Source organism: Equus przewalskii, chromosome 25, assembly GCF_037783145.1.
Source record: "Equus przewalskii isolate Varuska chromosome 25, EquPr2, whole genome shotgun sequence".
Lineage (NCBI taxonomy): Eukaryota > Metazoa > Chordata > Mammalia > Perissodactyla > Equidae > Equus > Equus przewalskii.
The window spans coordinates 33,601,225-33,622,048 of NC_091855.1; the positions used below are offsets into that span (position 1 = coordinate 33,601,225).

The window sequence follows — 20,824 nt, forward strand, 5'->3', positions numbered from 1 at the left end:
GATCAGTGTTGATAAAAGTAGGTCAGTTGATCTTGGTATCTGTCCACGTTCCTAGAAAGATGTCTAGAATGAGTACCACTTAAGAGTAAATGACAGGAATTTCTGAAAGATGAGATTTGGGATAAGTTTTTAACTCTCATCTTGGTCATTTGAATCATTTTTATTGAGCAGAATCATTTTATATTACTTTTAGAAAAAACTGGAACTCTTCTTCCAAAATTGGAAGTGTATATGTTGGGACATTAATAGCGGTTACTTCTGAGTAGTGAGATGATCAGTATACACTGAGTTAATTTTCTGTACGTTTTAAATTTCCAAAAAATAAAATGAGGTTCAGGGTCCTAGATTTACATCCCAGTTTCTCACTGACTTTGGCCCTAGGATTTAACCTCAGCACTTTGGGATTCTAAGAAAGCCCCTCTGTACGCCTGAACTGAGGATTCCTCTCTCCCCATTATTCCGCGCTATTCTGCATTATTCCACATTATTCCCCGCCCCCCGCTGGCCTCCACGCTGCGGGTTCCTCTGACTTTGCTCTGGAAATGGCTGCCCTGAGCAGAACCCCCACCATAAGAAAGGACCACAGATCAGGGCCTCTGCTACTTCTTTCCAGCTGTGGGAGGGGGGCACGTTACTTACCCTCTTGAAGCATCAAGTCCCCATTTATAAGATGGGGACAATACCACGACCATAGCAAGACTGTGGAGTAGAGTTAACGAGTTCTCAGGGGGAAACGCTGTGGCCTGGAGTGACCACACCTCTCAACTGGGCCTTAAAGGATGAGGAGGATCTGGACTAGTAAACAATACAGGGAAGAGCAAACCAGGAGGAGGGAACAGCATAAGAAAAATACAAAGGCAAGGAAAGTACATTAAACCGAGTGGCTGGAGAGCGGGGTGTGGGTGTGTAAGAAGTCAAGCAAGAGACTCAGCTGGGAGCAGAAAGTGGGGGCTTAATGGTTCCTCCTCCCCCTGCCTCCCTACTCAGCCCCACCACCACAGGATGAGGTCCGAATCCCTTGGCATGGAAAACAGGTCCTGGCCAAGTCCTCTGCATGCATGTGCTAGCCCAGTTCACTCCTCCAAGCCTTTGGAATACTCTGGAATGCTGAGGACACCATTCAGCATTACTGGTAAACACCTACCGCTGATCTCTCCCCACATGTACCCCATCCCAAGCCACCTCCAGCTGCCCCAGGAACCTTGAGCACCCCAACCTAGGTGTTTCTATAACTGTCTGCCACTTTTAGACTGTAAGGACAGGCTTGAAGGAAGCATCTGTGTGCTACTTATTTTTACGTCCCAGGCCTGAGGACAACATCTGGCACACAGTCAGTCCTCAATAAATGGTGCATTAATTGGACAACAGGCCGAGGCACTTGGACTGCATCCTCCAGGGTTAGGCCTGGCCCTGCCTGTGGCAGAATCTGCCAGTTGTCCCCAGATATTCATTCACCTCTTCTTCCTTTACATTAGAATCCCCAAGCTTTATCAGTGCACATAGCTGTCAAGCAAAAGACTACATTTCCCAGGCTCCCTGGGAGCTAGATGCTGCCATGTGACTACGCTATGGCCAACGGGATGTCAGCAGAAGTGTTGTATGCAGCTTCTGGACTGTGCCCTTGGAGGGAAGGGGCTTGCCCTCCAGGTCCTCTTCACCCTACCCCACTAGCTGGAATGTGGCTGTGCTGATGGAAAATGGCATATCTGTCTAGATCACGAGATGGAAGCCACCTACTAGAATGGCAGAGCAGCACAAATAAGGAGCCTTGATTCCCGACACCCAGGAGCTGCCACCGAGCCCTGGGCTGTTTATGATCAATTATTACATGAGAGAGAAACATTAACTTTACCTTGTTGTTGCTTAAGTCACTGTTATTCTGACCTTTGTGACAGTGGCCAAACTAGTATCCTAACTAGATCTCCCAAACACGGCACAGGCTTGAAGTTGAGAGCCACTGCCCGAGAGCTCCTCACCAACTCTCACCCCAGGTCCTCTCGTTCCTAAACAGAATCCCGCAGAACGCAACCGAGGGCTTAGGCAGAACCCTCAGGCCCTTCGCCTCTCCTGTTTCCTTGGTTTTACATGGAGGCTCGCAGAAACGTTTATCTAACCAAAGGCCCGCATGGTTAAAGAGCCGTGTAAAAACCACTCCTCTGGTGCTCTGTGGGATCCATGTCCTTTTAGTTCATTGATCTCCTGACACCAGGGAATATACCAGAATCTTGCAGCCAGCCTGTGGAGAGAGCCCAGCTCTATCGGGAAGACCCAGGAGTGCCGTGGGAAAGGCTCCCCTGAGACAAAGAGGCTCTCCTCAGAATTAGGAGACATGGTCCTTCCCTCATGGAGGTTCTAGTCCTTCAGGAGCATTCAACACAATGCAGATCTAATAGCGATGTGTACAGGCCCAGATGGGTGGAGGAGAAGGGGACAAAGCCTTCACCCAGAATATGACAGGTGTATGTCTGCAAGGTGGAAAACGTGGGGAAAGACATCCAGGCAGAAGGGACAGAATATGCCAAGGCATGACACAGCCTCGTTGTTTGGGGAACTCCCAGCAGTCTGTTGGCGCTGAACCATGAAGGACAGGGAGAGGACAAGGGGAACAGTTGGGGGAGTTTCCTGCTAGGTAGGCAAGGATCAGCTCCTCAGTTCTGGAAGGAGCGGTATGCTCTCAGCAAAGAGCTTACAATCTAATTTGAAAATTTAGCATAACGGCTACAAAATCATTTTTTAAATTTTTAAAATTTTTAGGCTCCAACTAATCTCCCAAGAAAATTAGGTTTTCTTTGTTCTTCTTTAAAAAGGTGACTTCCCCGACCCTCCTTCTCCCCACCAGGAGGGCAGAGATCTTAAACCCGTCGACAGCTCAGGCCAGAAAATGATGCAGAGGCTGCAGGCCTCAGTCCTAACAACGGAGGGGGCGCGGCGCCGGACCAACGCGCCCCAGACTCTGGCTGCGCTTGTCAAGGACCTCACAGGCTCCCGATCAGAATCCACCAGCAACAAAACGGCCCCCAACCAGCTGCTATTGCCCAATGGTGTGTCCAGCTACATGCTAGGACAATGAGGCACAAGGGAAAAAAGGCACCTCAGGGCACCCAAGAAAATTAATTCCAGCTGGATTAAAGAATTAACTATAAAACAAAAGAGGATCAAAATGTTAAATATAGACTTTCCCTTCCAGCCAAGATGGAACAGATTTACCCTCCTCTATGAAATAACCACCACAACAAGACAGAATACGTGAAAAAACAGTTTTCAGGACACTGGACATGAGGCAACGGAAGAAAGCGATCCGTGAGAAGTGGGAAGGGACCGCGCGAGCCCTACGGACTCCGCAAGCTTCCAGGTGTAACAGAGAACGGGGACCCGTACATCAGTATTCTGCCTCATGAGAGACTGAAATCGAGGTCTCCCCCCGCCCTACTTGCCTTCTCACACTCACCAGGCACAGAGCAGAGCACAACCGGGCATTCCACAGCTGCAGGTGGAGCCGCAGGACTGCAAGGTAGGGCCAGGCATGTACTTTCCAGAACGGAAAAGCCCAGTACAGCAGTCCAATGTGGAGGAAAGAACTCTGGCCTCAGGGAGCCCTGGGCTTGAATCCAAGCTCCTTTCCTTACCAGCTGTGTGGCACTGGGCAAGTTACTTAACCTCTCTAAGCTTTAGTTTCCTCACCTGGCTACTGTGAGATAATATATGTAACGCATATAGTACAAAGCGGGTACTGAATAAATGTTAATTACTATTACTGTTATTTGCATTCATTTTGGACTTACTATTTCCCAGAATGGTTCTGTTGGATCTAGTGGGGCTGGAAAGCCCTGAGACACACCCCCCGTTGCTCAAGAGGCTGGCAGTCTTGTAGGAAGATGCACATGTGGTACAACGTTCACTACCAGCCAAGCCACACTGAGTTCTCACTAAATACCATGGAGTGTGCTAAGAAGTTTATATCATCCTGTTAGTCCTCCAAACAACACCGGGACGTCAATACCACTATTCTCTCCATCTCCATCTTACAGACAGGGAACCAGGCACTAGCGGCGAAGCAACAGGCCAAAGGTCACAGAGCCAGTCCATCTTGGAGCTGGGCCATGAACCCAGGCCGTCTCCCTATGCTGTCACCCCGGCACGCCGGGCACAAACCATGTGCACATGGGCATCGAGAGAAGGGTTCCCGCTTCCCTCACAACCAGCTGTGTGACCCTGGCCAAGCTACTCAAGTGTCCGCTGCAAGGCCCCACAGGCAGTTTCTAAGTCCCTTTCCGGCTCCACCTGCTGGGATTCCGGGGACCGGAGTGAGGAGGGACTCGGGGCGCCCAGGGCTGGTTTCACCCTTCCCACGGGTATTTTTAGGGGTTGAAGTGAGGCTGCAGAAACCAGCTCACCAGCAACTTATATAGAGATAAGGCCTGAAGCCGAACAGAGGCCACTCCTGAGGAGCCTCATGGAGCAGAGCGCAGGGAACTAGCCCCCAGCAGGGACCCTGGTCCCTCGGTTCATCTCCAAACAGACAATCCCGTAAGCCTCGCGGCTGGCAGAGCTCAGCGCCAGGCGGCCTCGGGCTCCCTGATCCCCCAGGGAAGGGGGGGCTGTGGCCTTTGCCACTTGAGGTGAATGCCCCTTCCTCACTGCCTTCGCCTTTGCCGGATAAGCAGAACACACAAAGGTTTGATTACCTGGTAAAGAAAAAACTTAGAGTTTCTACTCTGTTCCAGGGTGTACTTGATATCAATACAAAAAATCTCAAACACGTGGTTTATATGTCAATAGAGAAGCATTTAGGTCTATTCAAACCCTTCCTGCTGCAGCTCCAATCCAAGAGAAAAAAACAAACCCCTATTCAAGCAGGAACCGGTTCTTCAGTGTCTCCTCTGTTACCCAGCAAAGACAGCCAGGCTCTCCATTTCTTAGTCCCAGGACGACCTCCGTGAATTTCATCCCCTCGTTCATTCGGCTTCTTGTCAGTCACGGGCACCTTGACATCTGCAGTACTTCCCCAACCCACCAGAGTGTTGAGAGGGAAACAGACACTGGAGGATAGTGCTGGTAGGAGCATAAACGGGATGAGTGTCTATAGAGGGCAACTTAGCAATATCTCTAAAACGATTCATGTACCTGTACCATCTGACCCAGAAATTCCTGTTCTGGCAGCTTATCCCATAGACGCATGCACTCTTGAGCACAAAGATATACAGATAGGGATGTTCACTACACACAGCCCTACTGGTAAAGCAAAGGATAGAAAACAACCTGTAGGATCCTCAACAGGGGACCTGCTAAATGGCTTACGGAGTACCCCATGCGACGGCACACAGCATGTCCATTAAACAAAGGGAACACGCCTAAATACAGCTCCGTGGTAGGCTGACTGCACAAATGGCCCCGGGGCTTCATGCCTCCCTGAATCCACATGCTCTGTGGCCTTCTGCACTGACCCTGGGCTTGGCCACGTGACCGATGGGACAGTAGCAAATTTGACACACACAGAAGCTTGGGAAAGGGCTTATTCACTTCTGCTTCCCTCTCACTTCTCCGTGACCACCATGAGAACGTGCTCAGACTAGCCTGGGACAAGGAGGCTGAAAGGCCACATGGAACAGAGCTGAGTTGTCTCAGCCACGGCTGAGCCACGTAAGAGACCCGGCCAAGGGCAGCAACGTCACTGCGCTGACCTACGCTGGCCGCAGATGCACATGCGAGCCCTGGCAAGCCCAGAACCATGAAAAAAAATAAAAGGCGGTTGTTTTAAAGCACTAAGTTTTGGGATGGTTTGTTACACAGCAATAGATAACAATCACAAAGATAGAGAGATATAAAACTGGGTGTGCAATATGTCACTATTGCGGGTAAAAAACCCAAACCAACAACATACTTTCTTATAAAGGTAGCAGATATACCTGGTGTTTCTGAAAGGACCCCCGGGAAAGTCCTAAGAGCGGCAGCTTCTGTGGAAGGGAGCAAGAGGACACAGAGACCACAGAGGAAGGCAGTTACTTTTCTCTATACTCCCTTTTGTACTGTTTGATTTTTATTACCATGTACATTCATCACCTACACAAAACACTAACTGGTTAATTTACAGAGAAAACGGATGGCCTGTGTCACAGCGTGCTCTAAATCTAGAGCAGCTGGTTTGGTGGCCCGCAGAGGAGTCCACGTGACCTAGACCATCTCAGAACCAAGGGAAGGATTTTTAAGTCTGCAGTTACCACCGGGAGCCCAGCTCCCACTCTCCCTGGGCCACCAGCCTCTCAGGCACACACATGCCAGGCCCTCAGCATCCTTCCCAGGCCGTGGCAATCTCTCAACTCAGGGTATCTGGACATGCTGTACCTCCCTCCCTTCTCCTGCCAAAACCCCAGGCATCGTGTGAGACACCTCTCAGGGTCACCTTGGAGAAGCCTGCCCAGCCCCCTCGGCCGAGCTAACCACGTTTGTCACAGCGCTCTGCACGTTCACTCATCCGCCAGCATTTATGCAGCACCTGCCAGCACCAGGGACTTAGAGCAGGGAACGAGACAGAGGAGGTCTCTGCCCTCATGGAGCTTATACTTCCAGACAGGGAAACAAACCAGAAAAAGGCCAGACAGTGGTAAGAGATGTGCAGAGAACTAAAACAGGTGGCATGCTAGCAAGTGACTAGGGGACTACTTGAGACTGGGAGATCAGATCACGGAAAGGATGTCCATGGAGAGTGCATTTGAGACTTCACTGACCAGACAGAGTCAGCCGTGCAGAGATCTGAGGGAAGAGCATTCTCCCAAGGGCCCTATGGTGGGAACACAACCAGTATGTTCTAGGAACAGCAAGGAGGCCAGTGGGGCTGGAGCAGACAAATGGACCAGGGCTGGGTAGTCAGAGAGGCGGGTAAGGGCAGAGCATGGCATTCATTCCAAGTGCAAGCGGAGGTCTTTGTGGAGGGGGCAGTGTAAGCAGAGGGAGGAAATGATCTGATCTAGGTTTTGAGAAGCTCCCTCTGTCTGCTGTGTGGAGAATGAACTCAGGGTTGGAGTGGGTGGAGGCAATGGCAGAAGTGGTCAGAAGGCTACTGCAAGAGTCGGTGAGAGGCGACAGCGACTCGGACATGGGGGTGAGAGGTGAGAAACAGTGCAGAAAGGGAGAGACAGACTGAGTGAGGACACAGTCTGGAGGTAAAATAAACAAGACTCACGAATGGATGGGACTGGAAGTGTGGGAGACAGAATAAAGTCCCCCTCCCAAATATCCATGTCCTAATCACTGGAACCTGTGAATATGTCACCTTACATGGCAAGGGACTGTGCAGATGTGATTAAATTAAGGCTCTCGAGATGGGAGGAATAGCCTGGATTATTTGGGTGGGCCCACTGGGTCCTTAGAAGAGGGAAGTAGACGGGTCAGAGTCAGAGGAGGAGCTGTGGGCAGGGGTCATAGTCACAGGGAGAGAGACTGGAGGAAGCTGAACTGCTGGCTTCAAAGACGGAGGAGGGGCCGAGCCAGGGAAGGCAGGCAGCCTGGAGAAGCTGAAGACAAGGACGCAGACGTCCTCCTAGAGCCTCCAGAAGGAGCCAGCCCTGTTGTCACTTGATTGTGGCCCAGTGAGACCTATTTTAACTTCTGACCTCCAAAACTGTAAAAGAACAAGTTTACATTGTTTTAATGTGTTATAGCAGCAATAGGAAACTAATGCCTGAGGGATAAGGAAAGGAGAGGGATGACAGATAAACCCCACGTTTCAGATTGCACAGGGAGCAAACAGTGGTACCATTTTGCCATTTACTGAGGTGAGGAGGAATAAAACCAACAGTTCTGTTTTGACCAAGCTCAGTGACATCTGATACCCGAGAAATCAAGTCAGCGGATGGAGGTCCAGATCAAAGCTGGAGGAGACTGAATGGGAAGGACCAGGGAAGAGAAACCAGGACCGTGTCTGTTACAGAAACCAAGATTAGGAAGTTTCTGGAAAGAAGGAGTGGTGAAGTGGGTTAAAAGCAGCTGGAATATGAAGGAAGAGAAGAGCACAAATATAACCGTTAGATCTGGAAACATGTAGGCAACATCAAAGGGTGACCTTGACATGAGAAGTCCCAGGGGCGTTCAGAGGATACAAGCCCTGGGCTAAGAAGATGACGATTCTTTGAAGAGGCTTTCCTGAAAGGGACACGGAAGTGAGACAGTAATTAGACCTCAGTGTGGGGTTAAGGAAGGTTATACGTAACAGGAAAGTCTAGGGCATCTGTGTATCCTAATGGGAATGACCCAGGAGAGGGGCAGACAGAGAACCAATCCGGGAGAGCAAAGAGATGACTGCAGTAGGCAAGTCCTGAGAAGGCATGAGCCGAAGGGCTGCCGGCCTTTGAAAGGAACCAGAGCCTGAGATAGAGTGACAGGACCAAAGCGTGTAGACTTGGTGGCAGGAAATGAGAAGGTTTCCTAACTGTTTCTATTTCTTCCATAAAGTTTGAGACAACGTCACGAGTTAGGAGTTGGAGGACGGCATTCAGAGGATATAAAGGTCTAAGAAGAAAAAGGAACATGTGAAACAGACGTTTTCGAAAGTGGGAACACAAACATACTGGAAAGAGGCCGTGCCTTTAGGTCATTGGCTGTAGAGTGGTCAGCACGGCTGAGGGTTTCGTCCAGCAGCACACAGGCGGGCAGAGAGCTGGGACTAACCAGGGTAGGGGCATCGCCAAGCAGCAGGATGGAGAAGACAAGGGCACACACCTCGACCAGAAAATATAGATTAGTTGTCCCCATACCTGTTCTAAAGTGTAAGTCATATCATGTCACCCCTCCCCTCAAAACCCTCCAATGGCCCCTCCCACCCAAAGTGAGAGCCAAAATCCTCGTAATTTCTTACCCTAGCTCTAACCTCTGCCCTGCCACTCTCACATCCACGCTCTATCCCCAGGACCCAGCACACAGGCGGTATTCCACACATACTTCTGGAATGAACCATCAGTAATTATGTCCCTCCTTCATGGGCAGGGCCCAACCAAGCACCTTCATCTCTGGAGACTCAGCTCCTCCCCCACTCAGGGTGCCTGGCACGTAGTTGGGGCTCGACTGTTGACGCAGATGCAGACATTCCCATTTCAACCTCAGGGCCCCATAACTGCCCCTTCCACTCTGTTTAAACTGTGGCCCAGTTCAGGAGGCCTGGATATTTGGAACTCTTGAATGAAAGGCAAAGATGGCAAAAGTTAAAGACTAAGGAGCTCTAAAGAAGTCGGCAGAAATGATATTCTGGGAAAATCCTGGTAGTCGGAGTCCAGGCTTCGTGCCAAAGCCTCCTCCCCATGTCCACACACAATGCAGGAGCTGAAAGGACAGGATGGGAGAGTAAAATGTGGGAACAGAAGACAATGCTTCCACTGCGTTGGCAGAATAGACGAGTAAATTAGTCTCTCTCTCTCTCTCTCTCTCTCTCTCTCTCTCTCTCTCTCACACACACACACACACACACACACACACACACACACATACACAAATTCTCCTACAGAAACCTAGCCTAGGAAAAGAAAAGTAACTTGAAAGTCATTGGCTTGGAGTTGGTTTGGCCCGTCCCCAGAGCTCAGCAGGGCAGGAAGTGACTCTAAGGGGCAGGGGGATGTTATCAGGCCAGCCCAGAAGGCTTGGAAATGGCTCTCTCAGGAAGCCAGCTCCACACAGACAAGTTAAATGTACACCCACACAGTCAACAAGCATCTTTTGGAGCTTCAAAGCCCCAGTCCAGCCCCCACCCTCAAGAAGTATGGGCTGAAGGGAGACAAGTACCACAGAGCCCTGGCATGGCAGTGTGGAAAGACCACCAGGGACACTCAGAAGAGTGTCAGAAGCAAGTAAGGTCCAGGCTGGGCCTGAGGAATTTCTCCAAGTGAGGTAGGACTTCTCCAAGTGAGATTCAGGCAGAAGGGAGACTGGACACAACTGGCGTGTGTGGTGGGGCAGGGGCAGAGGAGGTCACTGCAGGGTGTGGGGCAGCTGTGAAGGGCCTGAGAGAACCACTTTCCCAGGCCTCCCAGCCCAAGACTCAGTGGAGACAGCTGACTCCCTTGGCCTAGTGGGGCAGGGAAAGGAAAGTGGCATTTACCAAAAGGCCCCTGGGCTTGGCAGCCCCAGCAGTACCACCTCACTGAGGACACTCCTCCAAGCCTGACTAACTTGAGAGAAAACACTGCTTCCTGTTAGACTTAGAAGCTGCAAGGGCAGAGAGGGCAGGTCCTCAGGGGAGCCAGGCCTCACAGCCAAGGGGCTGAGCCAGCCTGTATGTGAGGAGAGAAGAGGGACAAGGAGGGGCAGTGGAGGGGACCGGAACCCCTCCCTGGGAAGGGCCACACAGCAAGTGTCCACCCTGCAGTTGACAAGAGACACAGGAAGACAAGGTTGAGGGCATTCAGTCAGCCTGAACAGCGACCATCAGCCAGAACTCACCCAGAGCCCCAGGCCGGCCCCAGCCTCAGTCACCCTAGGGACGACACCAAGAGTCTTAGATGTGGGACCACGCCTTGGGTGGACACTCCCTCCCCTGGGCCTCTGCAGCCCTTGTCCCTCCACCGCTCCCAGCCCTGACCACATGTGTGCCAAGTCTCTATATTCTAGACTTGTGCATAGGGATGGTCTTAGGCATCGCTGCATCCCAGGTCCTCAGGACAGGGGCTGGCACACAGTAGTGCTCAGTAGGTGTTAGATGAGTAAATGAATCCAAGTTAACTCCTCAAGGGCAGAGGCCAGGTTGTTCATTTAACAACTGAGTACCTACTGTGTGTCAGAAACGTTACTGCTGCATGGGCTATAGCAATGAACAAAGCAGCAGAAAGCCCTGCCCTCCGGGAGCTGACAACCCAAGGATCTCATTCAGCTTTGTGTGCCCACTACACATCACGGCACCCCCGCATCCTATCCCTTATCATCCCACCATCCTATCCCACCCCAGTGCTGAGTGAGGGCTGGAGGAGGAGGGCTGTGGAGCCTGTCAGGCCCGGGTTGAAGCTGCAGTCCACATTTACTAGTTCTGTGACCCAGCTAATACTGTTTGTCGGCGGCCTCAGGCCTCAGCTACAATTCAGAACAGGAGGAACCAGCCCCTGCACATCTTTGCTGGCACTGCTATTATCATTATCCTCCTGCCTGCTTCCTCTGCCCCTTGAAAAGGACTGAGGATCTGGAACTTTCTACCCTCCTTCCACACACAATACTCCTGCTTCGGTCAGGCTGCTTTGGATGATGCTGGTGCTGGAAACTGCATTATCTCACCTACGCCTCAAAACAACATTTGAGATAACGAGTGAGGCTCAGGGAAGTGAAGGAGCTCACCCAAGACAGAGGAGCAGTAAGTGTCAGACCCGCAATCTGAACCCGGGTCTAACAGGGCACAGCCCTCTGTTTTCCCCTGCACCAGGGGTCCCTGCCCCTTCGCTAAAATACCTCCCTCCACCTAACAGGGAGAACTATGACCCCACTGCCCAGGACTGAGGTGGTTCCCAGGACAAGGGACTCTCTGTGCTAAAACTGGCAAAATCTCAGGCCAACTAGGACAAGCCGGCACTCTAAAGCCACCGCTCCACCCAAGACCCTCCTCCCGCACTCTGCCAGGCCTTACCCACTGCCACCTAAGCCCACCCTGCCTTCAGTCCCCCAGTAACCCAGCTGCACCTGGTAGTCTTGTAAGTGATGCTGTCATTCTTCTCTTCAGGCTGCAGGGTGACATTATGTCCTGCCATTTGGACAATCACGTCTAACGTCTGGTCCTGGAACTCCCTGCACCACGCTCACCTGGGCGCCAACTAACCATGCTGCTCCCTGAATCCCAACCCCACTGAGACCTCCTGAAGCAGAAGCTTGGGCCCAGCCTTGGAATCTGAGTTGCTAACCAGCCCCCAGGTGAATCAGCCACCCAGAGGTTGAGTGTAAGCCGCCTGTGGCTGCTGAGCTGCTCACTCTATTGCTTCTGTTGCAGGGCCCCACACACAGCAGGTGCTGGGCACATGCTAAGGACCGTGGTTGAGGGCTGGGGCTTCCAGACCTGCCTGATCACACGCATCACCCAAGACTCGATTTTAAAATGCAGATTTCCAGCCCCCATCTTGGACCGAGAGAATCACACCCTCCAGAGAAGGGGTCTGGGAATCCATAACGTCCAGGCTCCCTTAGTCCAGCGCTACTTGGGGCATGTTCTGGACTGGCAGCATCAGCATCACTCAGGAGCTTGTCAAGATGGGACCCTGCCCCAGACCTGCTGTATCTGAATCACCAGCAGTGGCCCTGAAATCTAGTTCTAACAGGTCAGCTTGGTGACTCTTTGATGTGACAAGTTTAGAAAAACATTAGTGTAGCAGAAAGAATAATGGAACCAGAGTCAGAAGTGAGCTAGAATCTGCTCAACCAACATCTCCAAGCCTCGGTCTACTTAGGCTCTGAATGATTGAGAATTACGACCCCGACCCCACTCCTCATGCAGCTGTTGTGATCTTTAATCAGGATCCATGTAAAAGTTCATGCCCAGAATCTAGCACACAACAGAAGGTCAAGAAACGCTCATTCATTCTTCTTCCTTACTGGCCATGAAGTCAGGGAAACTAAGGTTTCAGAGGATCAAGGGATGTGCACAAGGTCACTCAGCGGGCAAATGCCTGGGGACTCTGACTCCAGGTCTGGCAGCCTTTGAAAGGACCAAAAACCATCTCTTCTGCCTAGTTCTGGCACCTCCACCACCCACTACGCTTGGTGAACAAGGAGAAACCCGGAGGGTGGCAGGGGCTCTAGCCACACTGTTAGGTTTCCTGTGGCTTGTGGCTGCCCTTTATATTTTAAGTGGCACCCGTCTAACCCATCTGCCCAACACAGCTCATCGCATCTTGGTGGCTACTGGGAATGATTTTGAGAGGTCACAGAAAACCTCTTCCCTCTTCCTGGCTTCTCAGATGGAAAACACTGGCTGTCACACAAGTCAAAAGCCTGCAACCCTCTGCGATCTGCCAAGCATGAGGTCACCCAGAGGGGCAGGAATCCACCCATGTGAGGTCAAGGTGAATCAGGAGCAAAGGCCATTCCTGATGGAGTGCCCAGCATGAGCTGGCTGGGCAGCTGGGGGTGCTCCGGGTAAGAGAGGAGGTCTACCAGTTAGAATGCCTTCAGTGGCAAATAAAGACTCAAAGTGGCTTCAACAAGAAAGCATTTATTATCTCACATAACAGGAAGTCCAGGGAAGGGCCACTCTGGGGTGCAGCCATCAGCAGCTCAGCGATGTAATCAGGGACCACGTTCTTCTAGTCTCTGTGCTACTACCCTCCCTGGGTCAGCCTTACTCCTGGGGCGGGGAGCACTCAGGGCCACAAGATGGCTGGAGCTCCAGGCCTCAAAAGCATGAACAACAATTGCTTGGGGAAAAAGAGAGACCATTTTTCTTCCTTCCTAAGCACGTACATCACTCTTAAGCGTGAAGAAATCTTTTTCAGAAGTCCCCCTCCCACCGCAAATGCCTCTGATGTCTCATTGGCTGGAACTAAGTCACATGCTCAAGCCTCAACCAATCACAGGCAAGGGAGTAGACCGCCTGGGGCCAGGGCCCACCTACAGTGAAACGTGAGGCACTTGTAGAGGCTGAGAGTTTAAGAAAATCTGGGTTCGGCCGGCAAGGAGGAAAATGAGTGGAGGGGGAGAATGCTGGGTTGACAATCAGGGAGCCTCTGGCTGGCCCCAATTCACTTGACAGCACCAGCCCCAAAAGTAAACACCACTACATGCGGGACACCGCTTCCGAGCAGAGTCATCCCTTGCACTTCGGCCCTCCTTCCACTTCGGGAGGCCCTCCGCTTACCCCCTTAGGCCTGTTCCAGTTGCTCAGAGGCCTCCACTCGTGAAAGTCTGTGAAACAATTCAACACAGCACACCAAGTACAGACTATGAGCCTAAGGGCTCACTAAAGATTAAAGCAGGGAGCCAGACCCGTGGCTGAGTGGTTAAGTTGGGGCGCTCCGCAGCAGTGGCCCAGGGTTTCACCGGTTGAATCCTGGGCGAGGACATGGCACAGCTCATCAGGCCACGCTGAGGCGGCATCCCATATGCCACAACTAGAAGGACCCACAACTAAGAATATACAACTAGGTACCAGGGGGCTTTGGGGAGAAAAAGGAAAAAATAAAATCTTTTTAAAAAAAGTTTAAAGCAGAACCACGGCCCTCTGTTCTCTAGCAGCTGACCACTTTGGTGAGGACACAAGGTACACGCCAAGACAGGCGACGTCAGGGGGGGAAAAGCCCTGACCTGAGAGATGAGAGATGGGAGATGATAACACCCACCCCAGGAGAGGGCAGCTGATGTCCACGGAGGGCTTGCTCTGGGCAGGCACCCACGTGCTACACTTTTAGTGGGGTTTTTTCCTTCATTGCATCTTTACAACCACCCTGCAAGTTTGGCACTATTATTACAGGTTCACAATCTCTTATCCATAATTTCCAAAATCCAGAACTCTCTAAAAAAACAAAAGCTGGTTTTTGTTGTTGTTGACTTATTGGGTAGCAACACCTCAACTCAAGCAGCATGAGGCTATTTATAGTCTTTCCCTTTTGCAATGACTGCTCATATGTCTTGATGCAGAAATATTGACATGTTTTATTATGAAGTACAACCCCTGACCCCATTGGGAGTATCACATAATGTCCAGGACATGTACCATATTCTGAAAAATTCTGCATTCTGAAACTCATCTAGTCCCAACAGTTTCAGAAAAGGGATTTTGGATGTGCATCTCCACTTTACACATGGAGGTTCATAGGGGGAAGAGACTCTCTTAGCTAGGAAACAGCAGAACCACACTTGGAGCTCAAGCAGCTGAACTCCGGGCCAGGGCTCTGACCGACTCCACTTGCTTCTGCTGCTCGCCTCCCACTCTCTGCGTGTCTTGCCATCTGTGAAATGGGAGCTGGACTAGGTCAGTGGGTTTCAAAAGTGTTTTTTAAAGCATCTTAGCCCTTCCTTCAAAGGAAACCTTAAGGAAAAGTGTCACCGCTCTAGTGAGTGAGGCCTGCCCACCCAGCCACCAGGCCCCGAGAGCATGTTCCCAGAGGGGTTCCTCAACAGCACAGCTTGAAAACTGCTACACAATGTGATGGCTCAGGTCCCATCTGGTTCTCACACCGTATGGCTGTCTTCTCTGAGGCAAACAGCCTTTTCTGTGAAGGAAGGACAGCTTGATGGACGCGTAGGCTTCTGACCTGCAGAGAGGACCCCAGAGCCAAAAAGCATGAGCACAGGTGAAAAGACAACAGCAAGGTGAGTGAGAGGGTCCAGGAGGCCAAACTAGCCAAGGGGGAAGGGGTGCGCCAAGGTGACAGGAGGACATGCTGGAAAGAACATGCTAGAAAGGTTGGCTGATCAAGCGGATGAATGTCAGGAATCCTCCTCCCTCCCCCTTGGAGCTTGAAATTCCTCCAAACGGGAGGCCAGGGGAAAAGCGAAGCGGTCCTGGCCCCACTGTGTGTAGCCACAAGGTCATAGTCCTTCTGCCCTGACTACTGTGACCACAAGCCCCAAGGCCCAGCTCAGCGCCATCAATATGTTATCGCGGAATAAGTGAATCTTGAATCCAAAAACCAGGGCATATGGTCTGCCACAAAGGGGTGACCTTTGTGGACAAAAGGACAGCAGAACAGAGTGTTTGAAAGCAGGACAGCTGCCCCGGGAAGGCCAGGGTGGAGGGTCACCAAGGTCTCACTGGTATCCTTCCCCACTGTCGGAGGACAGTTTGCCTCCCAGGAGTCTGCGGTACCCCGGAAATATCCAGAGAAGCCATTCTAAACAACAGCGCCACCTTCTCACTCCACGGCGGACTCTCAGTTAAAGCTCAGCCTTCTTTCCAGAGAAGCCCCTCGGGCTGGCCTGGGGGCCCCTGGTCCACCAGTAACTCTCCCTCTTTGGGAAGGCTCCAAAGGCCTGAGTGAGACCAGGCGACAGTCCAGGAGCCCAGAAGGGGAAGCCACGCGGCTGCAGGCAACAAAGTCGTCTGTGCCCCTTCATGCCAACAACAGGAGTAGCAGCTACTGGCAAACACAAGAACTTCCCTCCCACTCAGTGGTCTAAATACATTTTGTGACCAAACTTTGCCCCAGAAATATTCTTGTTTCAGGTACCATTTCTCTACCTACCAAGAGGTAATAAAATGCCTCAGAATCATACCTAATCAGAAGGGTGATGACCCCTTAAAGGAGAAACTGCCATTTGGGGCCTAAGTGTCCTACCTAAGTGAGCTCAATAACTGAGCTGCCTAAGACGATTAACAGGCGGGGGAAGGGAGGAGAGGCAGACACGGCCTCAGAAAGGGAGTGGCCGGATGCAGGGCTGGTGCAGGCCTCCAAAATGCCTCTTTCTGTCATGAAATATGTGGGAGTCTTGACCAGACACACGCTCAGGTGTGTCATTTCTAGGTCTCCCACTCGTTTTTTCCCAGCCAGGTGACACGCAGGACGTGGCCTGCCTTGCCCAGGGTTATACTGAGTCCGCTGGAAAGGGTGAGCATCAGTTTTTCCACGTACCACAGATTACATATGTCAACTCACTTCATCCTCACAGCCGCCCTAACGGAGTAGGTATTATGAACTCTTATCTCACCAGTGAGCAAATGCAGGCTCTGAGAGGTTAAGTAATGGGCTCCAGGTCACCCAGCAGCTACAGGTAGAGTCTGAATTAAAGGTCAGGTGCCAGATCACTGCACTTTCTCACCTAGCAGCAAACCTCGCCACTGGGTGGCTGGAGGGTGACATTCCAGGGAGGAAGGGTAGCTGGTACTGCCCCACAAGGGGCCAGGACTGACCTGTGAGCCAACAAGAAGCCAACATGCAATTCTCCATCTTAACCTCTGACCCCCTCAGGCTGCCACCTGAGCTCCAGACCAGGGTACCTCAGACTTCCCTGTGCCACCATGAATCCCCTGGCCACCTTAAGATGCTGATTCTGACCCTGCAGGTCTGGGGTGGGGCCCGGGACTCTGCATTCCTCACATGCTCCCAGATGATGCCCACGTGGCTAGTCCCCTGACCACATGTCAGACAGCAGGAGCCTAGAAGTGAGTGGAATGCTCTCCCATCCCCCCAGCTGTGTGATCATCCACTTGCTGAAATTCACCAGGACCTGGCATTGGTTGCCCCACATTTTGGGTTTTTTGGATGGAGGGATTAAAATGGTGGGATATGAGGCAGAAGGATTTCTGGGTTCTGTTTTCTGCTTGACATTTGCCCTTTTCTTCCTTATCCACCTCTTGGCAAAACCGTCTAAACCAATTTATCTCGAAGGAGTCAGGCTGGAACAGCATGCTCTGAAAGTGTCCATTATTCAGAGTCCTTAATGGGAGGGACGGCCATGTTCCTTTCCCATAGGAAGCTAATGCTCCTGGGGGGGGGGGGGTGGGCTGCAGGTAGGAGCACTAAGAATGAGTGAGTCCTCTGCCTGCTCGGAACCCTCCCACGGCTCCCATCTCACACAGAGAAAAGCCACAGCCTTAACAATGACCTATGACGTCCCGGTGATCTGGCCCTGCCACCCCGCTGCCCTCATCAGGCCTCCGCCCTTGAAGTCCCCTCCCTGGAACAATGCTTCTCCACCACCGCAGGTCTTATCTCAAATGTCGCCTTCACGATGAGGCCTTCCCCGGCCACACTATCCAAACTAGTAGTTCCTGTGCCCCGACCACCCCACTCCCAGAGCACTTCTCCCCGCCGCCGCTTTATTCTTCTGATAGCGCTGACCACCATAAACATCCTGTAAACTTCACTTAATGATTGTATTTTCTATCTGTCTCCCTGCCCCTTCCCCACTAGAAGGCGGGCTTCATCAAGGCAGGGATGTTTGTCATTTTTGTTCACTGATACATCCCCCTACCTAAAACAGTGGCTAGCACATAGCAAGTACTCAGTATTTGTGGAACGAATGAATGAATGAATGAAGGGCCTGCCTATGAAGGTGTTGGGCTCTGTGGCTAGCCCTGGGAGTCATGAGCCCCTCTGATCCTCATAATAACCCCTACAAGGTAAGTCTTTTCATCCCCATTCTAAGATGAGGAAACTGAGGCTCAGAGTGGCTAAGGGATTTGGCCAAGGACACCGAGTTCGGAAATGGCATGTCTGGGACTCAGGCACCGATCTGGCTGGTTCCAAAGACTGTGCTCTTTGCTGCCTGTGGCTGCCTCCAAGGCAACTGTCTCAGTATGACAAACATGACATTAACTCGCTTTCCCTATGCTAAGCAGCAAATGCTTTAGCTTAAGGATTTTGCCAAATCTGCCCAGAACTTGAGGTCCAGTGCACCCAAAAGGGTCTAAGGAGGAGCTGGTGTCCCTAAAGCCAGGAGGAAGTCCCAAGGGAGCCAGCCCAAGGGAGCCCCCAGCAGCCAAAGGAAGGGACTTCAAACACTTCTCTGAACCCCAAAGAGGAGCCACAATAATTCCAGTTTTGTTTCTTTCCTTTATTTTTTTACCTTCCTGAGCAATCTCTTTGACCTTTCCAAGTCTGAGGGACCTTTTGCCATCAATGGCTACTGCTCACCATGTGGATTCTGGGGCAGAAATCTCTCTCTCCTGAGTTTCCCAAAACCAGGCTTGCACAAGGACCCATGACCACAGTGCCCCGCACAACCCACTCCCCATCAAGCCCCACTAATGACAGCAGCTTAGGCCACTGGGACCAGACCATGGGAAGGGAGCCTTGTGGGGCTGTGACGGTCAGTAAGATGGGCCCATGCCACTGAAAGCCCATCTACCCTCTCATCCAGAGACCACCATAGTTTGAGTCATTCCTCCTCCCCTACCTGTCATTCTCAATCATATTACTTCGTCTGTTTTGTTTAAATCACCTCTCCCCATCTGAAGCTCTCCGATTTATTGATTTCTATATTTGTTGTCTCCGCAGCAGAAGTTAAGTACATGAGGGGAGGAGCTTGGTCAGTGCTGTCCACCACTGTTCTATGCCTGGCACAGGTGGGCACCCAAATATTGGTTGAATGAATGAGTAAATAAAGCAGGAAACAAGTGGGTTCTGAAGGAAAAAACCAGCAGGCTCACAAATGAACCCATTTAATCCTAACATCAACCTGCACAGAAGGTATTCTAGGCACACAGCTGGGAAGTGACAAAGTAGACCCAGGACTGTCCAACTCCAAGAAGAAACGAGAAGATGCTGCAGGTAAGAACAGGAGAAACAAGAGGACAAGCTGGTAAGCCTTACAGGGAGGGCAAGGTCAAGCTGCCATGGAGGCCCAGGGGACTGAACACCTTTTCCTCAAATGCTGCCTTAACTGAGAAGAGTCAACATTTTCCACCAAGCTGAGCCCTGGTAGGTCTGTGCTTCCTCCACGTCCCTAGGATGATCGTGGCACTTGCATCCGCCCAGGAAATACCTGCCCAAAGCAAGGTACCATAGTTGAGAGTGTGCAAAACCAAGTTCTCATTTAAGGCACTAATACAAACATAAGCCATCCTTGAAGAGGACATGTGACATCCCTCTCCATTTCTGGGTAGTTCCAGGTGAAAATAGAGCAGATGTCCTTTCTTAGAGGAGTATCATTCATTCATTCATTTGTTCAGCCAACATGTGCTCTCCCTGCCTCAGGGACCCAGAGGTGAACTGAGACAGAACCTCTGTCCTCTCGCCAGGCCACTGGTGCCCACGGTTTTGGCGGGCGCTAAAAGACAAGCAAATATTAACGATACTTGCTTCCAAAACAAATAAGGCCACGTGGAGTTGTGCTCTGAAATGGGATTTTGGATGCAATTTTGATTCCACTGGGTACAAGAACCAATTCAGTCAATGAGGTCAAAGACTAACTCCAGGCACCAGGTCCTACTCAGTGGCTCCCTCAGACCCCTTCTCCTCTAGGCAACAAGTCCCTCACCCAGCCAACACCATTTCCCAACATCCTTCAACCACATTCTCACCTCTGCACACTATTCTCCCACCTGGCTCCCTGTGACTCTATTTCCCCTATTTTCCCAAACCTGACCTCCCTGGGCCACAGCTTTGACATCCTACTCTCTGAACCCCAAGACACACATCTCGACCTGCCTTCCACCACCACCCCACACACACCCAAGTCTGAGCCTCCACTTGGAGCCCCTTGAACGCCATATGTTTACAAACCATATTTCCCAGGGGTATCTGTTCAACACCCCCATTCGCAGGACCCGTATAAATACATCCTGACTCCCTGAGTACACCAGGGAGAATCCCCTCTCCATTCACATCCATGTCCTAAGGGAGCACCTTCTTCCATCACCTCCAACTTCTTAGAACCCCAAGGCCGGCCCCTGATCCCCTGGGACCCCCGTGCAGCAGCCGACTCCTTGAGACCCCGACTCCACCGAAGCCCGCCCTGCAGGCTGAACTCTGGGACGCCGGACACAGGCGTTCGCCGGCTGCACGCCCCCTCCGCGTGATCCGAAGACCCCGGGTCCCCAAGGCCCCGGCCCCGCGCACATCCCCCGCCGTGGCGCCCTGGCGGCCCGACCGCGCCCCTGCCCGCGCCCGGCGCCCGGGGACCCGGCCCAGCCCGGCGGAGGCCGCGGCGCCCCCGCAGCCCAGGCCGGCGGCCGGCGCGTACCGTTGGCGATGAGCTTGGCCGACAGCTGCTTGACGAGCTCGGGGATCCGCTCCCACTGGCTCTCGGAGCGGCAGCGCTCGATCTCCGTCTCGAGCCGCGAGCCCGCCTTCCTGGTCGCCATCGCGGCCTGGCCGGGCCCGCCCGCCCGCCCGCAGGCCCCGCAGGCCCCGCCGCCGCCGCCCGGGCGCCTCCGTCGCCGCCTCCCGCCGCCGCCGCCGCCGCGGGCTCGGGCTCGGGCTCCCGGCTC

The 20,824-nt window shown here is 52.2% G+C and overlaps 1 protein-coding gene across 18 annotated transcripts in view; it reads right to left on the minus strand.

The window, feature by feature from the left end:
- The window catches only part of TTC7B (tetratricopeptide repeat domain 7B), a 245,992-nt gene extending 225,211 nt beyond the window's left edge, over positions 1–20,781 (minus strand). For 4 of the 18 annotated variants that reach the window (XM_070594411.1, XM_070594407.1, XM_070594404.1 and 1 more), the window contains exon 1: positions 20,578–20,781. In XM_070594411.1, coding sequence (XP_070450512.1) covers positions 20,578–20,698 — 121 coding nt within the window. In that variant the 5' untranslated portion in view covers positions 20,699–20,781. The remainder of the gene's footprint in view (positions 1–20,577) is intronic. The other 14 variants (XM_070594414.1, XM_070594410.1, XM_070594405.1 and 11 more) reach the window with 8 other exon arrangements.
- Positions 20,782–20,824: the final 43 nt, after the last annotated feature.